The 15,517-nt window shown below is 35.0% G+C and overlaps 3 protein-coding genes across 3 annotated transcripts; all 3 read left to right on the top strand.

Annotated features, from left to right (window-relative positions):
* Positions 1-1,023: 1,023 nt before the first annotated feature.
* On the top strand, positions 1,024-4,985 carry LOC142555843 (nudix hydrolase 2). The gene is made up of 8 exons (XM_075666952.1): positions 1,024-1,424; positions 2,303-2,368; positions 2,491-2,628; positions 3,372-3,449; positions 3,538-3,588; positions 3,688-3,722; positions 3,943-4,051; positions 4,147-4,985. The coding sequence occupies exons 1-8, from the start codon at positions 1,257-1,259 to the stop codon at positions 4,345-4,347; spliced, it is 846 nt and encodes a 281-aa protein (XP_075523067.1). The 5' UTR covers positions 1,024-1,256; the 3' UTR covers positions 4,348-4,985.
* Positions 4,986-5,778: 793 nt separating this feature from the next.
* Positions 5,779-9,317, top strand: LOC142555842 (SNF1-related protein kinase regulatory subunit beta-2-like). Its single transcript, XM_075666951.1, has 4 exons — positions 5,779-6,334; positions 7,096-7,274; positions 7,357-7,519; positions 8,765-9,317. The coding sequence occupies exons 1-4, from the start codon at positions 6,143-6,145 to the stop codon at positions 9,089-9,091; spliced, it is 861 nt and encodes a 286-aa protein (XP_075523066.1). The 5' UTR covers positions 5,779-6,142; the 3' UTR covers positions 9,092-9,317.
* A 2,443-nt stretch (positions 9,318-11,760) lies between these two features.
* Positions 11,761-13,356, top strand: LOC142555844 (uncharacterized). Its single transcript, XM_075666953.1, has 3 exons — positions 11,761-11,941; positions 12,030-12,111; positions 12,477-13,356. The coding sequence occupies exons 1-3, from the start codon at positions 11,930-11,932 to the stop codon at positions 13,115-13,117; spliced, it is 735 nt and encodes a 244-aa protein (XP_075523068.1). The 5' UTR covers positions 11,761-11,929; the 3' UTR covers positions 13,118-13,356.
* The last annotated feature ends 2,161 nt before the right edge of the window (positions 13,357-15,517 follow it).

Below are 15,517 nucleotides of genomic sequence, written 5' to 3' on the forward strand. Positions count from 1 at the left end.
ATTTAAACACAATATTTTGACTCTCTCAAATGAAATAATACTATTTATTTCCTTTTCCATCGTGCCAAATAAAAATCCTACATTTTCTTCGCGTTTACTTAGTGATATATGATTATACGTGGATAAATCATATTGAGACTATTAAACTAATTTTATAAGATGTGTAATAATGATGGATAAGTAATACTATGTTTATTTTGATTGATCAATTTTATGATTGAGTAATGAGTTATAATTTTCTTAACTGTTTATAATAAATTATCATATTTTTTATTTGTATTTGTAAAATTGAGATTGTGATTATTATTGAAGAATATAAATTTATTATAATTCACATTTCAATTCACCAAAATTATAAGGTATAAATATATTTTTTTTCTAAAAAAAATTAATAATTTGTGTAAAAAAATTTCCACAATAAGTATAAAATCAAATGAGATGTAGTAAATAATATCTTATTTTGTTTATTTTTATTTATGTTTTATAATTTTTGAAATGATTTTTTCATATTTTTTTTAAGTAAAGAATATTAATGTAATTCTCGTCGATTGGGAAGAATGTTAATTAAAAATGATTATTTATTACACTTTTTATTTGTGCAAGCTATTTTCAAAGTCTAAATTAGACAAGTATGAATGTGGTTTAAAAATTAGTACTATTCATAAAAAAACAAGTAAACATGAGATTCTTAGTATCATTCAGGTTGTCTATATATAATAACTTTCTTTTTACATTGTATTATTTTCTTGAAATAATGGTAAGAAATTGGAAGAGCTATTATAAACAAAATATTATTATATTTAATTTTAAAACTCAATTAGTGTTAAATTATATAAAAAAATTAATTTTTATAGGTCGACTACAAAAAAAACCCAGTCATAGGTGTAACTCTATAATGTTTAATTTAAAATATTCATTTTTATGATAATTATTGGCTGACTGATAATAATAATTATCTATAAAATTAAAACAAATAATGTTATAGCAAAAAGTATATTACGCAGTTATTTTCTGACGCCCTTTGCCACTTCAATTACATAAAGCAGTGTGAGTTTCAAGAAAACTATTTTTCGACTCCAAAAAACGCCCCTTTTTCCACTCTAAATCCATCCCTTCGATCCCAAGGTTCCGATGATAAAAACCCTTTTATCATTCTTGAATTCGACAATTAGCGATCCCAAGATTTGTTAATTTGTGGATTAAGAAAGTGTTGGGGGTGCTTATTTGATTGTTTCAGGGAAAACTTCAGGTCGTCGATGAGTTCTTCCATGTTACCGGTTTCGTCAGAGAAGCAAGTGGAGAGGATCTTGGAGGCGAAAAACGATGATCATGGAGGAGTGATAGTAGAAATGACCAATGACCCCATGGATCCTGGTGTATTTGCTTCTTTACTAAGAGCTTCGCTTACCCATTGGAGAAAAGAGGTATATATGTGCTGAGCTGCTTATTATGAGAAATGGAAACGAATGACTGAGTCTTGAATGGTTTTTTTTTTTACGAAGCTTGGAATTTAGATTGATCGGTTAATTGAGTGTTCAGTAAAGTGCTTTATGTTTGCGTGATGTGTTATATTTACAAGCTTCCGATTCACTGCTTCTTGTTTTTTTGCGGTGATAGTAAAGTTTTTCAGGAAGGAGGGATTTTAATGTGAATTTAAATCCTTTTTGTTTATTTGTGGACTGAAATAAACATCTATAAGACCTGATAAAAATATAGTGTCAAGCTATTGTTGTTGGTGTATGCATGTGAATGATTTGAGCACCCATTTAGTTGATACCTCTAAAGAGAACAATGGACATGTGCGAATGCAGAATCGAGTTAGTAAATGCAACTATACATTAAGTTACCCAGAATTTGTCAAAAAGAAAAAAAAAAAAAAAAAAAAAAAGTTACCCAGAATTAAAAAAATTGCTGAAAGCTTTATTAGAAAGATATAATTATGTTCCTGGCAAATATTGCTTCTCTCCCAGTCTGGCCTGAATTCGTTTCTTTTTTTGTTTTTCCCTGTATTTGTAAGTTTGTTGGAGTGGCATTTTGGGGGAGATTAGCTAGTAAGACTGTAACCGTGGAGTTAGATGCAGGGTTGACTTCAAAAAAGGATTGTGGTGACCTTGGGGATAGATTTGGTGAACGTGAGGCTACTTTTTTGTTAGCCCTTCTGTTAGAGATCATGATGACTCATGCATGACTAAAGTAAATATTAATCTTGAGATGATGGTTGTTATCTTTATATTGTTTTGGTAGAATTTACTTTAAAGGGTTAGTTAATTTTCACCCGGAGATTGAGATGAATGATTTGCAGGGAAAGAGGGGTGTGTGGATTAAAATTCCTATTGATCTTGTGAATCTTGTTGAGCCTGCTATCAAGGTAAGTTCTTATGTAGTAATAGTTATAAATTGTCTTTTCTTTTTTAATTAACAAAGTGCTTCTTCTTTTTTAAAAATTTTTTTTTTGTCATTCTTTGCTATCATTGACATCTCGTGTTTCAGGAAGGATTCTATTTTCACCATGCAGAACCTAGATATTTGATGCTCGTGCATTGGCTTCCTAGTGGTGCAAATACTCTGCCAGCTAATGCCACACATCGAGTGGGTATTGGTGCATTCGTCTTGAATGAAAAGAACGAAGTATGCCATACTGTGTTATTTTTTGAATTTTTGGCATTTGCTTTGACAAATGATATTATATCATTTCAACTTTCTTGGCACACCATTTACATCTCTTGAAAGTATTAATTTGCATTTTTAGAATCAGAAAGGTGCATGTGCATTAGGAATTGTCTATTAGCTTTCAGCAAAGATGATGGCCTCAAAAAAAATTTCAGACATAACTTGATTTGTTTGAGATGGGGTGTGTGTGACTCAAATATATGACAACATCCAAAGAAAATTTCCTCTTTACTGCAAGGATGACAAAGAGAAATTTGTAAGAAGGAAATCCAATACTTAGTACCGGAGGGGGTTAGTTGGAGGCCACGTACATGAGTTGATTGTAGTTTTGTCTTTCTTGACCAAAACCTTTTATCTGGCTTATGCTTGTGGCATACCTTGATTATTTGTGCAAAAAACATTTCTTGCTGCTGCTTGAGTGGTGAAAAAGGTATCGCTGTTCTCAAATCTCTGAACCCAAGTATCAGCATTATAGAGAGTAGAGACTTCATCCAACTTAAATGAACAGAACCTAGAAAATGGAAAAACTGGATCTTTGATGTTGGCCTTTCATCACATATGAAATATCAGATTGCATGAATGAAATAGGTTTCTTTGTTCTAGACTCACCCTCTGATTTGATGTAGACACACAATTCTACCCATGCATACACATGAAACGAAATATATACTCCTTTTACACTTGGTTGCGATCCTATACAGGTTCTAGTTGTTCAGGAAAAGAGTGGCAGATTTCGAGGAACGGGGGTGTGGAAATTCCCAACGGGAGTTGTTGATGAGGTAAGTTCAGACTGTGGGTTTTTAAACAAATGACTAAATATGAAACTCCCCCTGCCTTCAACTATATCAATCTTTCTTACACTCACAGGGTGAAGATATCTGCGATACTGCAGTCAGGGAAGTAAAAGAAGAAACAGGAGTAAGAGCAAATTGGCCTCTTCTCTTTTAAAATTTCATGTATAACTAATCTCTATAAATCTAATTCTCTGTGCTTTTCTTCACTCCTGTCCTGTTTCAGATCGACTCAAAATTTATTGAAATTCTAGCATTCAGGTACATACTTTGCTCAATATCGCACCATTCTCTGAGGAATTTGACTCGTAGGCTACATTTTTTATTAAACACCCCTGCACCAAAATAATTTTGTGATTTGATACTGTTCGTGTTGCTGTAATCACTTCTGTGTTGAAACTTCCTCACCCTTATTCTTGATTTTTTTCCTGCTTTATGCTGTGTTGGTTTATTTTATAAATTTTATTCTATGATCCCCCAGACAGAGCCACAAATCATTCTTTGAGAAATCAGATCTATTCTTCCTTTGCATGATGCAACCTCTCTCATTTGACATCCAGCCACAGGAAGCAGAAATAGAGGCAGCACAGGTTTTTTTTTGAGTTATCATCACCCAAGAAACCATTCAGTTATATTATCAACCATCAAAATATACTGCTCCTATAATCTCATTAACGTGTTCCAGTGGATGCCGTATGAAGAATACACAGCTCAACCATTTGTTCAGGAGCACGAGCTCCTTAGATACATTGCTGATATATGCAAACAAAAGAAAGAAAAGGGCGATGAAGGATACTCTGGATTTTCTCCCGTGCCTACGATGACTGGGTTTTCTGATAACAAGGGCTATTTGTACTTAAACAGGCATGACCTCAACCTTTCATGAGATTAGAACTCGACAGCTATATATCTATACGTTGAATGGATGGTTCTGTGATCAAATTTATCAGAGGGCCTTCGGACTTCATCGAAACTTCACAGTGCTGCAGCAAGGTAAAGTTTATATATACTATCTATTTATTTCCATGCCTAAATGTACTCATTGTACTAAAGTGTAACTCATAAGCCGAATCTAGTGTAGAATGCAAGTCGACGGAGAACATAAGATTGTGTTTGGGCAGAAGAATTCATATTTACCCAAAGGACTCGATAGATAAGAGTTCAAATTATATCATCACAATGCTTTGTGCATGCATACATACACAAAAATTCCCAAATTAAGCACAACGGATTTGGAACGTGAAATAGAAATCATTTGACTCGAAACCAAACCCATCCTAGCATAATAGTTTGTCTACCTGGATTGATGATTTCAAGGAATTCTGAAAGGCGATTGAATGCATCAAACAAGACATTAATTTTACTCCGTGAAGTAATTCACGCAGTACATTTAATAACTATCGATGTAAGAATTGTTGTGTGCTAAGATTTCGTTCTTTGAATTTTTTTGATCAAATCTTCCAAGAAAATGACCAACCATTTCAGATATTTTGTTAGATGAACGATAAGTATATAACATACAAACTCCAAATGCGAGTTTTATAGTGATAATAATTCTGAAATGTAAGGTAGGGTAAGAAGCCAAAACACGCTATCGGCACTACGATCTCCCAATCATAATCAATAGAAAACAAACAAGAAAGCGATTTCGAATAGTATTTGATGATTAAATTGCGGACCCAAAATAAATGAATACATTAGCTCTTTTGGCCCCCACCACTCCAAAATTTTATTTTCCAATCTCATCAATCTATTTTTGTAGCCTTCCATTGTGACAAGACATATAACAACCCTTTTCACAATAAAAATTTTCACTGGCGTTTTTATTTTGTTTGATTTTGACGGGGTAAGTGAACGTTTGGTTAATAATTATCATGAGCTCGAATGTTCTATTTTTTTTCTTGTTGAATCTGTCGCATTAGGTTTGTCTATTGTGATTTATCTGACCAACGTGGTTTGTAAGTTACTGTTTTAATTCTAGGATTTATCTAATGTACTCCAACTCGTAAGAGACCTACTCTTTTAAAAAAAGTTGAAATCGAAATGAATTTTCAGAAACTTACAACTATAAAACCGGGATTATCTTCAAACCACCTACTGTTATTTTCACTTTATATTTACTGAAACAAAATTGAAAAAATGGCTGAGATGAAAGTCCATACTGCTGCTTGTCCTGAAAGTAGAGGTAGATGAATGATTTGACCTGCATCCCCCGTTAAACCCACACGGCCACACCCGTTGGGGCCCATTTCTTCCTCGCCACTTACTTTCATCATCGCAATTAGTACTATTAATTTATTTTTAGAATCCAAGATTTACAAATTTAACAACAATAACACATCTCCAAACTCACAGGACAAGATTCGTTACACTGCCAATACATGATTACATTACAAGGGAAGATATGATATCACAACCCTCTTCTCCTCCACTTTCTTGTGATCAACAATCAAACAAAATACCATTTCGTACTATCTAGATTCCGATAATTATTCAAAGGAGATTCATCGATTAAATCTAGCGAACCCCCCTCTTCTGCTTGCCTTCCTTTTTTCTTTCCTTTTCTTCATCATGTTTTTTACTGGGATTATGCTGAACTGGTATCCGTGAACATAGATTCTTGTTGGGTTGGGGGGGTTCGGTTCTTCTGTTGTGTTTTTTCCGACAAGAAGGATAACGTAATGGGGAATGCTAATGGAAGGGAAGAGGTTGGAAGTGACGGCCCATCTGAGGTTGAGGATGAGGTTGGTGCTGATGGTGGTGCGCAGGTTAGCATGGTGGATCAATTTGGTGGGCATGCTGGTGAGTTAATGGGGCAGTCCCCCCCACCGAGTCCTAGGGCTTCACAATCTCCCTTGATGTTTAGACCACAGGTCTGTGTTTTTCTCCCATATTCCTCGTGGATTCTTACTGGGGAAAAAAGCCTTTTATGTTTATTGTCATCCCTGGGCAACGAAAACTTGTTCCTAGTTGTTTGTGGAGTGTAAAGATTGGATCTTTTGTTTGAATCGAGCAAAATCTATGGTTTTGAGAGGTGGTGAGAAATTTTATCTCGTGGGCTATATCGTGTAGTGTATTGTTGATTTCCTTTAGCCTCAAATACTGGGCTAGATCTGCAGTCTTTGGTGGTTTGATTCATATATCTTTTCCATTGTGAGTAAATATTTTCTTCAGATTCGTGGTTTTGGATAATTTTCGACTTTGATAGGCCCTGTATGTTCATTGAAATTTGATGGAAACTAATAATTGGCTATTAAGGTTCTTTAATGTCGAAGGCCTTTAATCAAGATAGGTCGTTATCTTGTGCACATAATTTGGAAGGAATATTATGTGAATAACTGGATATCCTTTCAACGAGTTTCTTTTTTTGAAAACGTATGAATTTACATCCATCAACTAATGGCTGCGTACAATTCTATCCCAAATTTGCAACTACTGTTCATGATTTTTCTGTCTCTTTCAAAATGGTGCTTGCTATGGCAAAGAAGTATCTTTATTTGTTTTCCTTATTCTCTGTGAGTCCACAGACCCAGCCAAGAATGGTGCTTTATAAATGAAACTATGTGGTGTGCAGCTGTTCCATTTAACTGCACAATGTCTACTTTAAAGAGACCCGTCTTATCTGTAATTTCAGATGCCAGTGCTTCCTTTACAAAAACCCGATGAGTGGCAAATCCCCAACCCTTCATGGATGCAAGCTAGCCCGGTGTACGAAGACATGTATAATGGACATGGAGTTCCGACTATGATTACTTGGAGCTATGGAGGCAAGGAAGTTGCTGTGGAGGGGTCATGGAATGACTGGAAAACCAGGTTAATTTCTTGTTTTGCATGGGCATTATTAGCTCGATCTTTAATATCTTAAACAAATTCTGAATCCTTTGTCTTTATTCAGTGAGCCGTTGCAGAGATCAGGGAAAGATTTCACCATCATGAAAGTACTTCCTTCAGGATTTTATCAGTATAGGTTCATTGTTGATGGGCAATGTAGGTATTCCCCTGATCTGCCATGTGATCAGGATGAATCTGGGAATGCCTATAACACTTTAGATTTGCAGGTAACTACTGGTTTCTTTTATTGATGCAGACGTTGGAAACTTTTTACCTTTTCACAAGAAATAAATTTATGGGAAGGCCTTTAAGTTCAAAACTTTTGTGGTTCCAAAATGCATTGACTTCTTCCATGAACATGTCTTAGGTAACACTGATCTGTGAATAATTATACATCCCAACGTGAATGAGCTATTCAAAGATAAGATATTGGTGGCTGAACTGTTGGATTGCTTTGGGCTTTTCATTTCGCTTTTCTTTCAGTTGCTTTATTATATGTGTTAGCCTCTCTCGCCTATAATAGGTTTCCAAAACCATTTGAACTTTTGTCGATCTAAACATGAAAAATTGAACAATTACCGATTTATATATTTTAACGGAGTAGATGAAGGCGTCGTGCGTTTAGAATTTAAAGTTTTTTAGTATATTTACTCATCTTCTAACTAGTAGTTCCTTTAGTTTGGTGAAAAGCATATTATTTTTTATTTGGGACATGAAAACCTATCTATAGTTGGAATGAACCTCAGAATCTGCTCTATACCTTGACCCACCTGTTTCTCTAAGGAGATGATGACAAAAAATAATTCTAGTTTACAGTTGCTGATATATCTAATTTCTAGATTTAGACTGTTCCAACTTCCAAATAGCTGTAGGAAATTCTACTCACAAGTGGAATATCTTGTTTATCTGGGCATGCTTCAGTTGGTGGTTAATCAAATGGGACTGCATGCTTAGTTCACCTTACACGCTAGATAAAAATAGAGTCGTAGGTATTTTACTAGTGTCTAACGGAAGTTCAGAGTTGATGGAGAATTTTATTGCTAAATCTGGAGGAAACCCACCATGGGCGACTTGTAAATACACTGCTTAAAATAAAGTGCATTTGTAAATTTGTGTTTCTGCATCTCTGTGACATGATACTTGTCTTCGCATGGATGTAGAGCATTTATTTTATCTTAGTCTGGGTAGCACAGAAGAATTTAGGAGACTCACTTTGTCACTGGGATATTATACCTCCTTTTGTTTTGAATTTGCTCCTGTTTTGGTCTTTTATAATGATGTTAATGCAGAGTAAATTTCTGAAATATGAAATGCATGATTTCTTTTAGTTTCTTCAAAACAGATTCTTTCCATGACCGCCTAACTCAAAATGATGATCTTCAATCATCGGATCATCTTGTGTTTATACCTTATTTTTTCCATTTATGTGGAGTGCTTCGCTTTGTTTAAATAGGATCTGCAATGTACTGCAGGATTATGTCCCAGAAGACATTGATGGCATTTCTGGTTTCGAACTGCCTCAATCCCCAGATGCTAGCTACAACAACACTCAACTCGGTCAAGAGGATTTTGCGAAGGAACCTCCAATGGTTCCTCCCCATCTAAATCTGTCTTTGCTCAACGCTCCATCACCACAGTTGGAGATTCCACCTCCTTATTCTAGGCCTCAGCATGTGGTGCTGAATCATCTTTACATGCACAGAGACAGAAGCCGGCCATCGGTGGTAGCACTTGGTTCTACAACTCGATTCCTATCCAAATATGTGACCGTTGTGCTTTACAAATCCATACAGAGGTAAAAATTTATGTTAAACGGACATCAGTTTTCATCTTTTACTGTAATTGATATAATCTACAGAGACTTGCCAGGCATATTAGTCATGTTTACTTTGTGAACAGACATAAGAGGAAACATTAGAAAAATTATGTTTTGACATGCACTTTCATGGGTCTTATTAGTTTCTACTTCCTATTTACCCTTCTCCCTATTCTTTTGATATTCTGATCCCGAAGAGGTTCTGTTCTCATAGTTTTTATTTCATCAACCTTGTTGAAACTCTGATGTTTACTTAATTAATTTCGATGAATCGAAAAATGCCAATTGCCATTACAAATTATCGACACATGAATGCACCCGAACCCCAAATGACAATGATATATCACATGACAGAATAATATTTTAGGGTAACTAGTGAACTCCCATGTGATACTTGGATGGCCAATCCTCTGTTATCCTGATCTCATCCTCTTATCATCATCTTCTTTATTACGAGCCTTTCTCGTCTTCTTCCTTCATTTTGTCGTCCTTCGGTATCGATGGTGGTTTATCCTTTCTCTGATAAACATATTCACCAAGTTTCTAGCGTTCGAAAGCTGCGATCATTTGCAATATCTGCTGTCACAGATTGTACCCCTACAAGGCATCATAGCTCTACTAATTCAGCTAAATAGTGATCAAGCAATTTGGCAGCATAACAATTCGTCTCGATATCTGTGCGGAAATTGCTTTTTATAACTGTAAATTGTTTTTATATTAATATCATTTTGAATGAAAAGTTACGAGAAATATGTTTTTTTTTTTTTTTTGAATATGATAAAGAATTTCTGCTGTTGTACATCTTTATGGAATTCAATATATATTTGAATTTCTGGAAAAAAAAAATTAGATTCAAATTAATTATAAATCGTAAATCGTAATGGACTACTTCCCCTGAACTACCCCTAACGTTTTACTAATTGGGCCTCCAAGTTTATTGCCTGAAATCCTCGGCCCACATCAACCCCTTTTAATATGTTTCGGTTACGGTTACGATTAACTTGTTTGTTTGTTGTTTATTTTTTTCTCCCCGTGTTACAATCAAATTCATCATCGATTATCGAATAAAAAGATGAATATTTGAAAGATGGTATAATACTTACATTGAAAGGGATATATTTTGTAGCTTGTCGATCGAATGTAGTTATTATTAATTATTTTTCAGAAAATTTTAAGTCGTATACACATTGTAAGTTAAATATTTCATTACTTAATTTTTGTAATGGATGATTATATATACATATATATTTATTTATTTATATATTTTTTTTTGTGATATTTGGCTTTCTATCCCCCCTGACAAATTCTTGAAACGAAGAGATTGTGGTATCATTGCTATTATTTTTTTATTTTCTCAAAGTTGTTTTTACTTTACTATTATTATTACAAATCTAATAATGAAATTTTCAATCGATTATCGCACTTAGTTCAACAAAATGATAAAAAAAAAAAATTTGTGGTGTTTTACGTGATGTTGGTTTTTATATAGTCAAATTTCATTTTTAATTAATTATTTTTACATTTTTAGTAATTTTTCACACAACATCAACACAACCTTAATGTGGTGTTGAGTTAGCATTCATGTTGAAAAAAGACTAAAATTGTCGAAAATTGAAAAATATATTATTAAAACTATATAAACGATCTAATCAGGAAAAAAATATATAAAATTGAAAAAATTAATAATTAACCTTAAGTAGCGATGAAACAATATTTCAAGATTCACACGCCTTTAGAATGGCCAAATCCAAACGCGTTTTTGGATGCCCATGTGGTTTTCACCCCCTCCATAATAATATAATAATAATTAATAATTGTTAAAATATATATGTGTGCCATCATCCTCTTCCCTATTGCCCTAACCCTGACTTTTAAATCGAAGAAAACGAAAAAATCTACACCATTATACGAGAAACCGATGCTTGTGAGTGGTAAATTCTTTTTTTTTTTTTCCTAATTTGATTCTCGTTTTTTTACCAATATTTACAAGTTTATTTGTGAAAATGAATACATAATACATAATAACAATTGCTAAATTTACTTGATTTATGGTCCGCGTAAAATGAACGAAAACATGATATAAGATGAAAAGTTTGATAAAGAAATCGAAGTTAGTGGAATTTCTTGGATGGTTATACATGTTCAACTACCCATTTCTTTTTTCCAAAAAAAATTGGATTGGAGGATTTTGAAAATTTGAGACTCTGCAAAAAATAAAAGAATAAATAGCATTACAAGTAGATCATTGATTAAATTTATTGTAATTTCCTGGAAATAGATGAAAGATAAATGTTGCAGGGTAGCTCTGTTGAAAGAAGATCTCATGAATATTTAGCTGTGAGATAGTCGTGAGACCGTCTCAGACAAATTTTTGTCTTTCATATCACTAAAATTATTGTAGTCGATATTAAATGTATGGTTAAAAATCTTTAAAGTTATAGATTAGGTTCCATGGACTCAAACGTCACGTTTCTATGAAATTGTATAAGAGATAATCAACGTGTCATTGTTCCGTTTTAAACGGTGGGCGCAACACGTATGGGTGCCACATCAACTACAGTGAAAGGTGGGGTGTATCCATCAACGCCAGCACATGAAAACGGAGTAAAGAGTCAGCAATGTACAATTTTTGATGATTTCATTAATATTCGACGCCGAGTGTCAATAATATGCCGACGTGCTCCCTCCATACCACTGTATTTTCCCACTTGTTATATCTTTTTGACACCCAATTATACAAATTTTATTTCATTTCCCTATCTTTTCTGTGTCCCAAGAAGTCTCTGTCAAGCTCTAGAATACTTCAGATAAGTAATCAGCCATGGCAGAGAAGGTATGCAAGTTTAATTTCCCCCCACAAGGCTTGTTTTTCTTGCATTTAGTATTGATTGATTTTGGAATTGTATCAATGGATTATACAGGTGACCACTATGGTACTCGAGGTTGATCTCCAGTGTTCTTGCTGCTACAAGAAGATCAAGAAAATCCTCTGCAAATTTCCCCGTAAGTAGTATTGCCCACCTTAGTTTAACGTAAAATATAATGGTAAGATCTGATAAAAGATGCTGCTAATCCGATTGGAGAAGATTTTTAGCTGAGTTTTTCAACGGAATTATTAGGCTCATCAAAATTCTGGATTAGTTGTGCCGCCATTGTTTTCGATGAGCCTGCCAATCCAGTTATAAAGTGTATGGTTTGATGAGAAAACAATTGTAAAATTTGTTTATAAATTATCTTAAGATCAAAGTCAAATTGATTGAATCTCACAGTCTGTCAAGCATTGATCTATCAGTGGTTGTTGATACTGGCTAAGTTTCTTGAAATATGAACCTGAAATTTTTTCGTGATTGTGGAATTCCGGACAAGAGAAATTCGGAACCAGGTGTACGATGAAAAGAGGAACACAGTTACAGTAACCGTGGTGTGCTGCAGCCCAGAGAAATGCCGGGACAAGTTATTTTCCAAAGGCGGTAAGGTTATCAAAAGCATTGAGATCAAAGAGCCCGCAAAGCCCAAGGATCCCGAAAAGAAGAAAGAGCCCGAGAAGAAGAAAGAAACCGAGAAACCAAAGGAGCCGGAAAAGCCGAAAGTAATTGTGGTTGAGAAGCCGAAGGAACCGGAGAAGCCTAAAGTGGTTGTGGTGGAGCCCGAGAAGCCCAAGCCCGATGGTGGCAAGCCCCAGGATAAGCCCAAAGAAGCTCCGAAAGCAAAGGGACCTGAACCGGATGCAAAGCCACCTCCCCCTGAACAGGTGAAGTTACCAGCCGCGAATCCGGTAAACGGAACTCCATCGGTTTTTCCGTCAATGGCTTCCTATGGGCCGAGCTACGACGGGTTTGGTGGCGGGTTGCCGTGGTACAATGGGTATGGAATTCCACCGCCGCCGCAACCGAGTTTCAATGGTTATTATGGATACGAATATGGGTACCCGTATGGTAGGGGCAGCAATTTCAACAGGTGTGACGCATATTTTAGTGAAGAGAACCCGTCAGCTTGCTCCATTATGTGATGGTATCAAATATCAATCATAAATTTTACGTATTATTATTCAACACAAAATACTATAAGCTGCAAAGATATACATATATATATCAATATTATGCTCTTTTGGTTGTAAAAAATACACAGAAAATACTGTGATTAAAGAAATAGCTTCGGTGAGGGTGGATGGTTTGATAAATGGTTGTTGTCTCGTTGTTTGAATTATTTAATAAAAGTTGTCATTAATGATTGATGACTTTTGTATTATTTTTCTTTGTCGTTTTTCTATGATTTCTCGATCATTTCATTCCATACAATATATGGTCCAAATCTGACGCTTAGGCCGATTTGTACACATATAACTTAATCAAAGAATATCCTGACATTCATGGAACTCTTCTTAGTTATAGGTTTCGACACTAGGATTATTGGAAGAAAAAGCAAATGTATGGGGATCAAATATTGCATCTTTCAAAAACAAAAGAATAGCCATGTTTTGTTTGTTCCAAGTCATATCCCATTTTAAAATACGTATTTCTTGAAGGAGATTCAGTAACGACTCAAACCTGTCCACTAACATGTGGTTTAAATTGCAAAGACAGAGGCAAATAACTAAGTCGTGGAGTTGCGGCCTTCCATTGAAAATTGCTAAAGATATGATAAAAAGTTAGTTGGTTAATTGTCTCACGTCGGTTTGATAAATGACCTTGGAGTTGTATATATGGCATTGAACAATCCTCCCCCATTGAGCTAGCTTTTGGGGTTGAGTTAGGTCCAAGTTCCAATCTTAACATGGTATCAGAGCCCGAGTTCCACCGTTATGTGTTCGACTGCCTATAATTAGGCCACCCGTTCTACCCATAATTGAGTCATTTGTAAATTCCATGCTCCAGATGTTCATTCCTGGGCGTGAGAGGGGTGTGTTAATTGTCCCACATCGGTTTGATAAATGATCTTGGAGTTGTATATATGGATATTAGACAATCCTCCTCCTGAGCTAGCTTTTGGGGTTGAGTACAATCTTAACAGGAAATCATGTTATTCTAAGCGATTTGACTTCCAAATTTCAAAAAAAATTCACATGATGCACTATGGAGATAAGTTACAGAGCATTTCATCACCAAGTTGACTTAAAAAACATTAAACAATAAACTACAACGTTAGAGCTAGTCAACTTCAAAAGCTCCAAAACCCACAAAACGTGGTAACAAGGTGGCCTACACGTCCACGGGTACCAAAACCCCCGAAATCACCCTCTATATCTATCTATTTCAGCCGTTCCAACTCTAATTCATTCAGCATGGGGAATTGCATAAGCGCAGGATCCACACTATCCCGCAAGAAGCTCCACCCCTCTCCTGAAACGGCCTGCAGCGGCAACTCTCCATTTCCCCAAGAGATTCAGAAACTAATCCCGCAGCTGATGCAGCTCAGTGGCCTGGAAATGAAACCGGGCTCGACTGAGGATCACAGTGGAAAGCGAGTAAAGATAATGGTGACGAGAGAGCAATTAGAGGTGCTGATGAGAAAAGCACCGGCGCTTCAGTCTTTATTGAGAAAGCTCAAGAAATGGAGACCATGTTTAGATACAATTCCAGAAATACTATAGCTGATCAGTTTCTGATCCAAGAAATTAAATGTGCGTCGGCGTTGGTTTTATTTGCCGTTTTGATCTCTCTAGTTATTCTTCGACTATGGCGGCCTTGCAGCTTGCAACCCAAATTTTCCAAGGGATATGACGGGAAATTGAGAGGTACGGTCTTTGTGGTCGCGACTATGTAAACATTTATCGTTGGACTCACTTTTGAGGCCAATACACAGATGTATTTGGAAGTTTAAACATACATCTTACAAATTATTACTTATTAAATTTATTTTTTATTTTATTTGAAAATCATCTAATTTCCTCCAATATTAATTGGGTCCGCCTCATTTATGACCAGAATTTTATATTATTTGAAGATAGAGCATTGGTATATTAGGATCCAACTGAGGGGATGAAGAAATTAAGAAATAAAATATTTAAAATTCAACAACGTTAACATTGTCGTTTTTTAATGTAGAGTAAATATCGACAGTCCAAAAAAATTCATCATCTGTGTTTTTGCAACTGATAATTATTAAGGTCCTATCTCACATTATACTAGATCATAAAGAACAATAAAACGAATTATTATTCTTGCATATTGGATTAATTAATTGGATTATATATACTAAAAGTACATCATATATTTATATCAATTATATCGTGAGATTTTGTATTTAATATATCATAAAATTTTGACAAATCCAATTTTTGTGTTGATTTTTTGTGATGTAAGATTTGGACTACAAATATTGATGCACATGCAGCATGATTTTAATTAATTTGTTGAAGCAAGCATGGTGCAAAGTAATTATCTATTGGAAGATTGATTTCCTGGCATTA

This window comes from Primulina tabacum, chromosome 9 (assembly GCF_025594145.1).
Source record: "Primulina tabacum isolate GXHZ01 chromosome 9, ASM2559414v2, whole genome shotgun sequence".
Lineage (NCBI taxonomy): Eukaryota > Viridiplantae > Streptophyta > Magnoliopsida > Lamiales > Gesneriaceae > Primulina > Primulina tabacum.

Excerpts from the sequence above, each read along its gene's own strand:
- LOC142555843 (XM_075666952.1), top strand. The coding sequence starts at position 1,257 with ATGAGTTCTTCCATGTTACCGGTTTCGTCAGAGAAGCAAGTGGAGAGG. Across the intron at positions 2,629-3,371 it reads TCTTGAATGAAAAGAACGAA|GTTCTAGTTGTTCAGGAAAA; the intron begins GTATGCCATACT and ends GATCCTATACAG. Across the intron at positions 3,589-3,687 it reads AAGTAAAAGAAGAAACAGGA|ATCGACTCAAAATTTATTGA; the intron begins GTAAGAGCAAAT and ends GTCCTGTTTCAG.
- LOC142555842 (XM_075666951.1), top strand. The coding sequence starts at position 6,143 with ATGGGGAATGCTAATGGAAGGGAAGAGGTTGGAAGTGACGGCCCATCT. Across the intron at positions 6,335-7,095 it reads CCTTGATGTTTAGACCACAG|ATGCCAGTGCTTCCTTTACA; the intron begins GTCTGTGTTTTT and ends CTGTAATTTCAG. Across the intron at positions 7,520-8,764 it reads ATAACACTTTAGATTTGCAG|GATTATGTCCCAGAAGACAT; the intron begins GTAACTACTGGT and ends AATGTACTGCAG.
- LOC142555844 (XM_075666953.1), top strand. Across the intron at positions 12,112-12,476 it reads AATCCTCTGCAAATTTCCCC|AAATTCGGAACCAGGTGTAC; the intron begins GTAAGTAGTATT and ends TCCGGACAAGAG.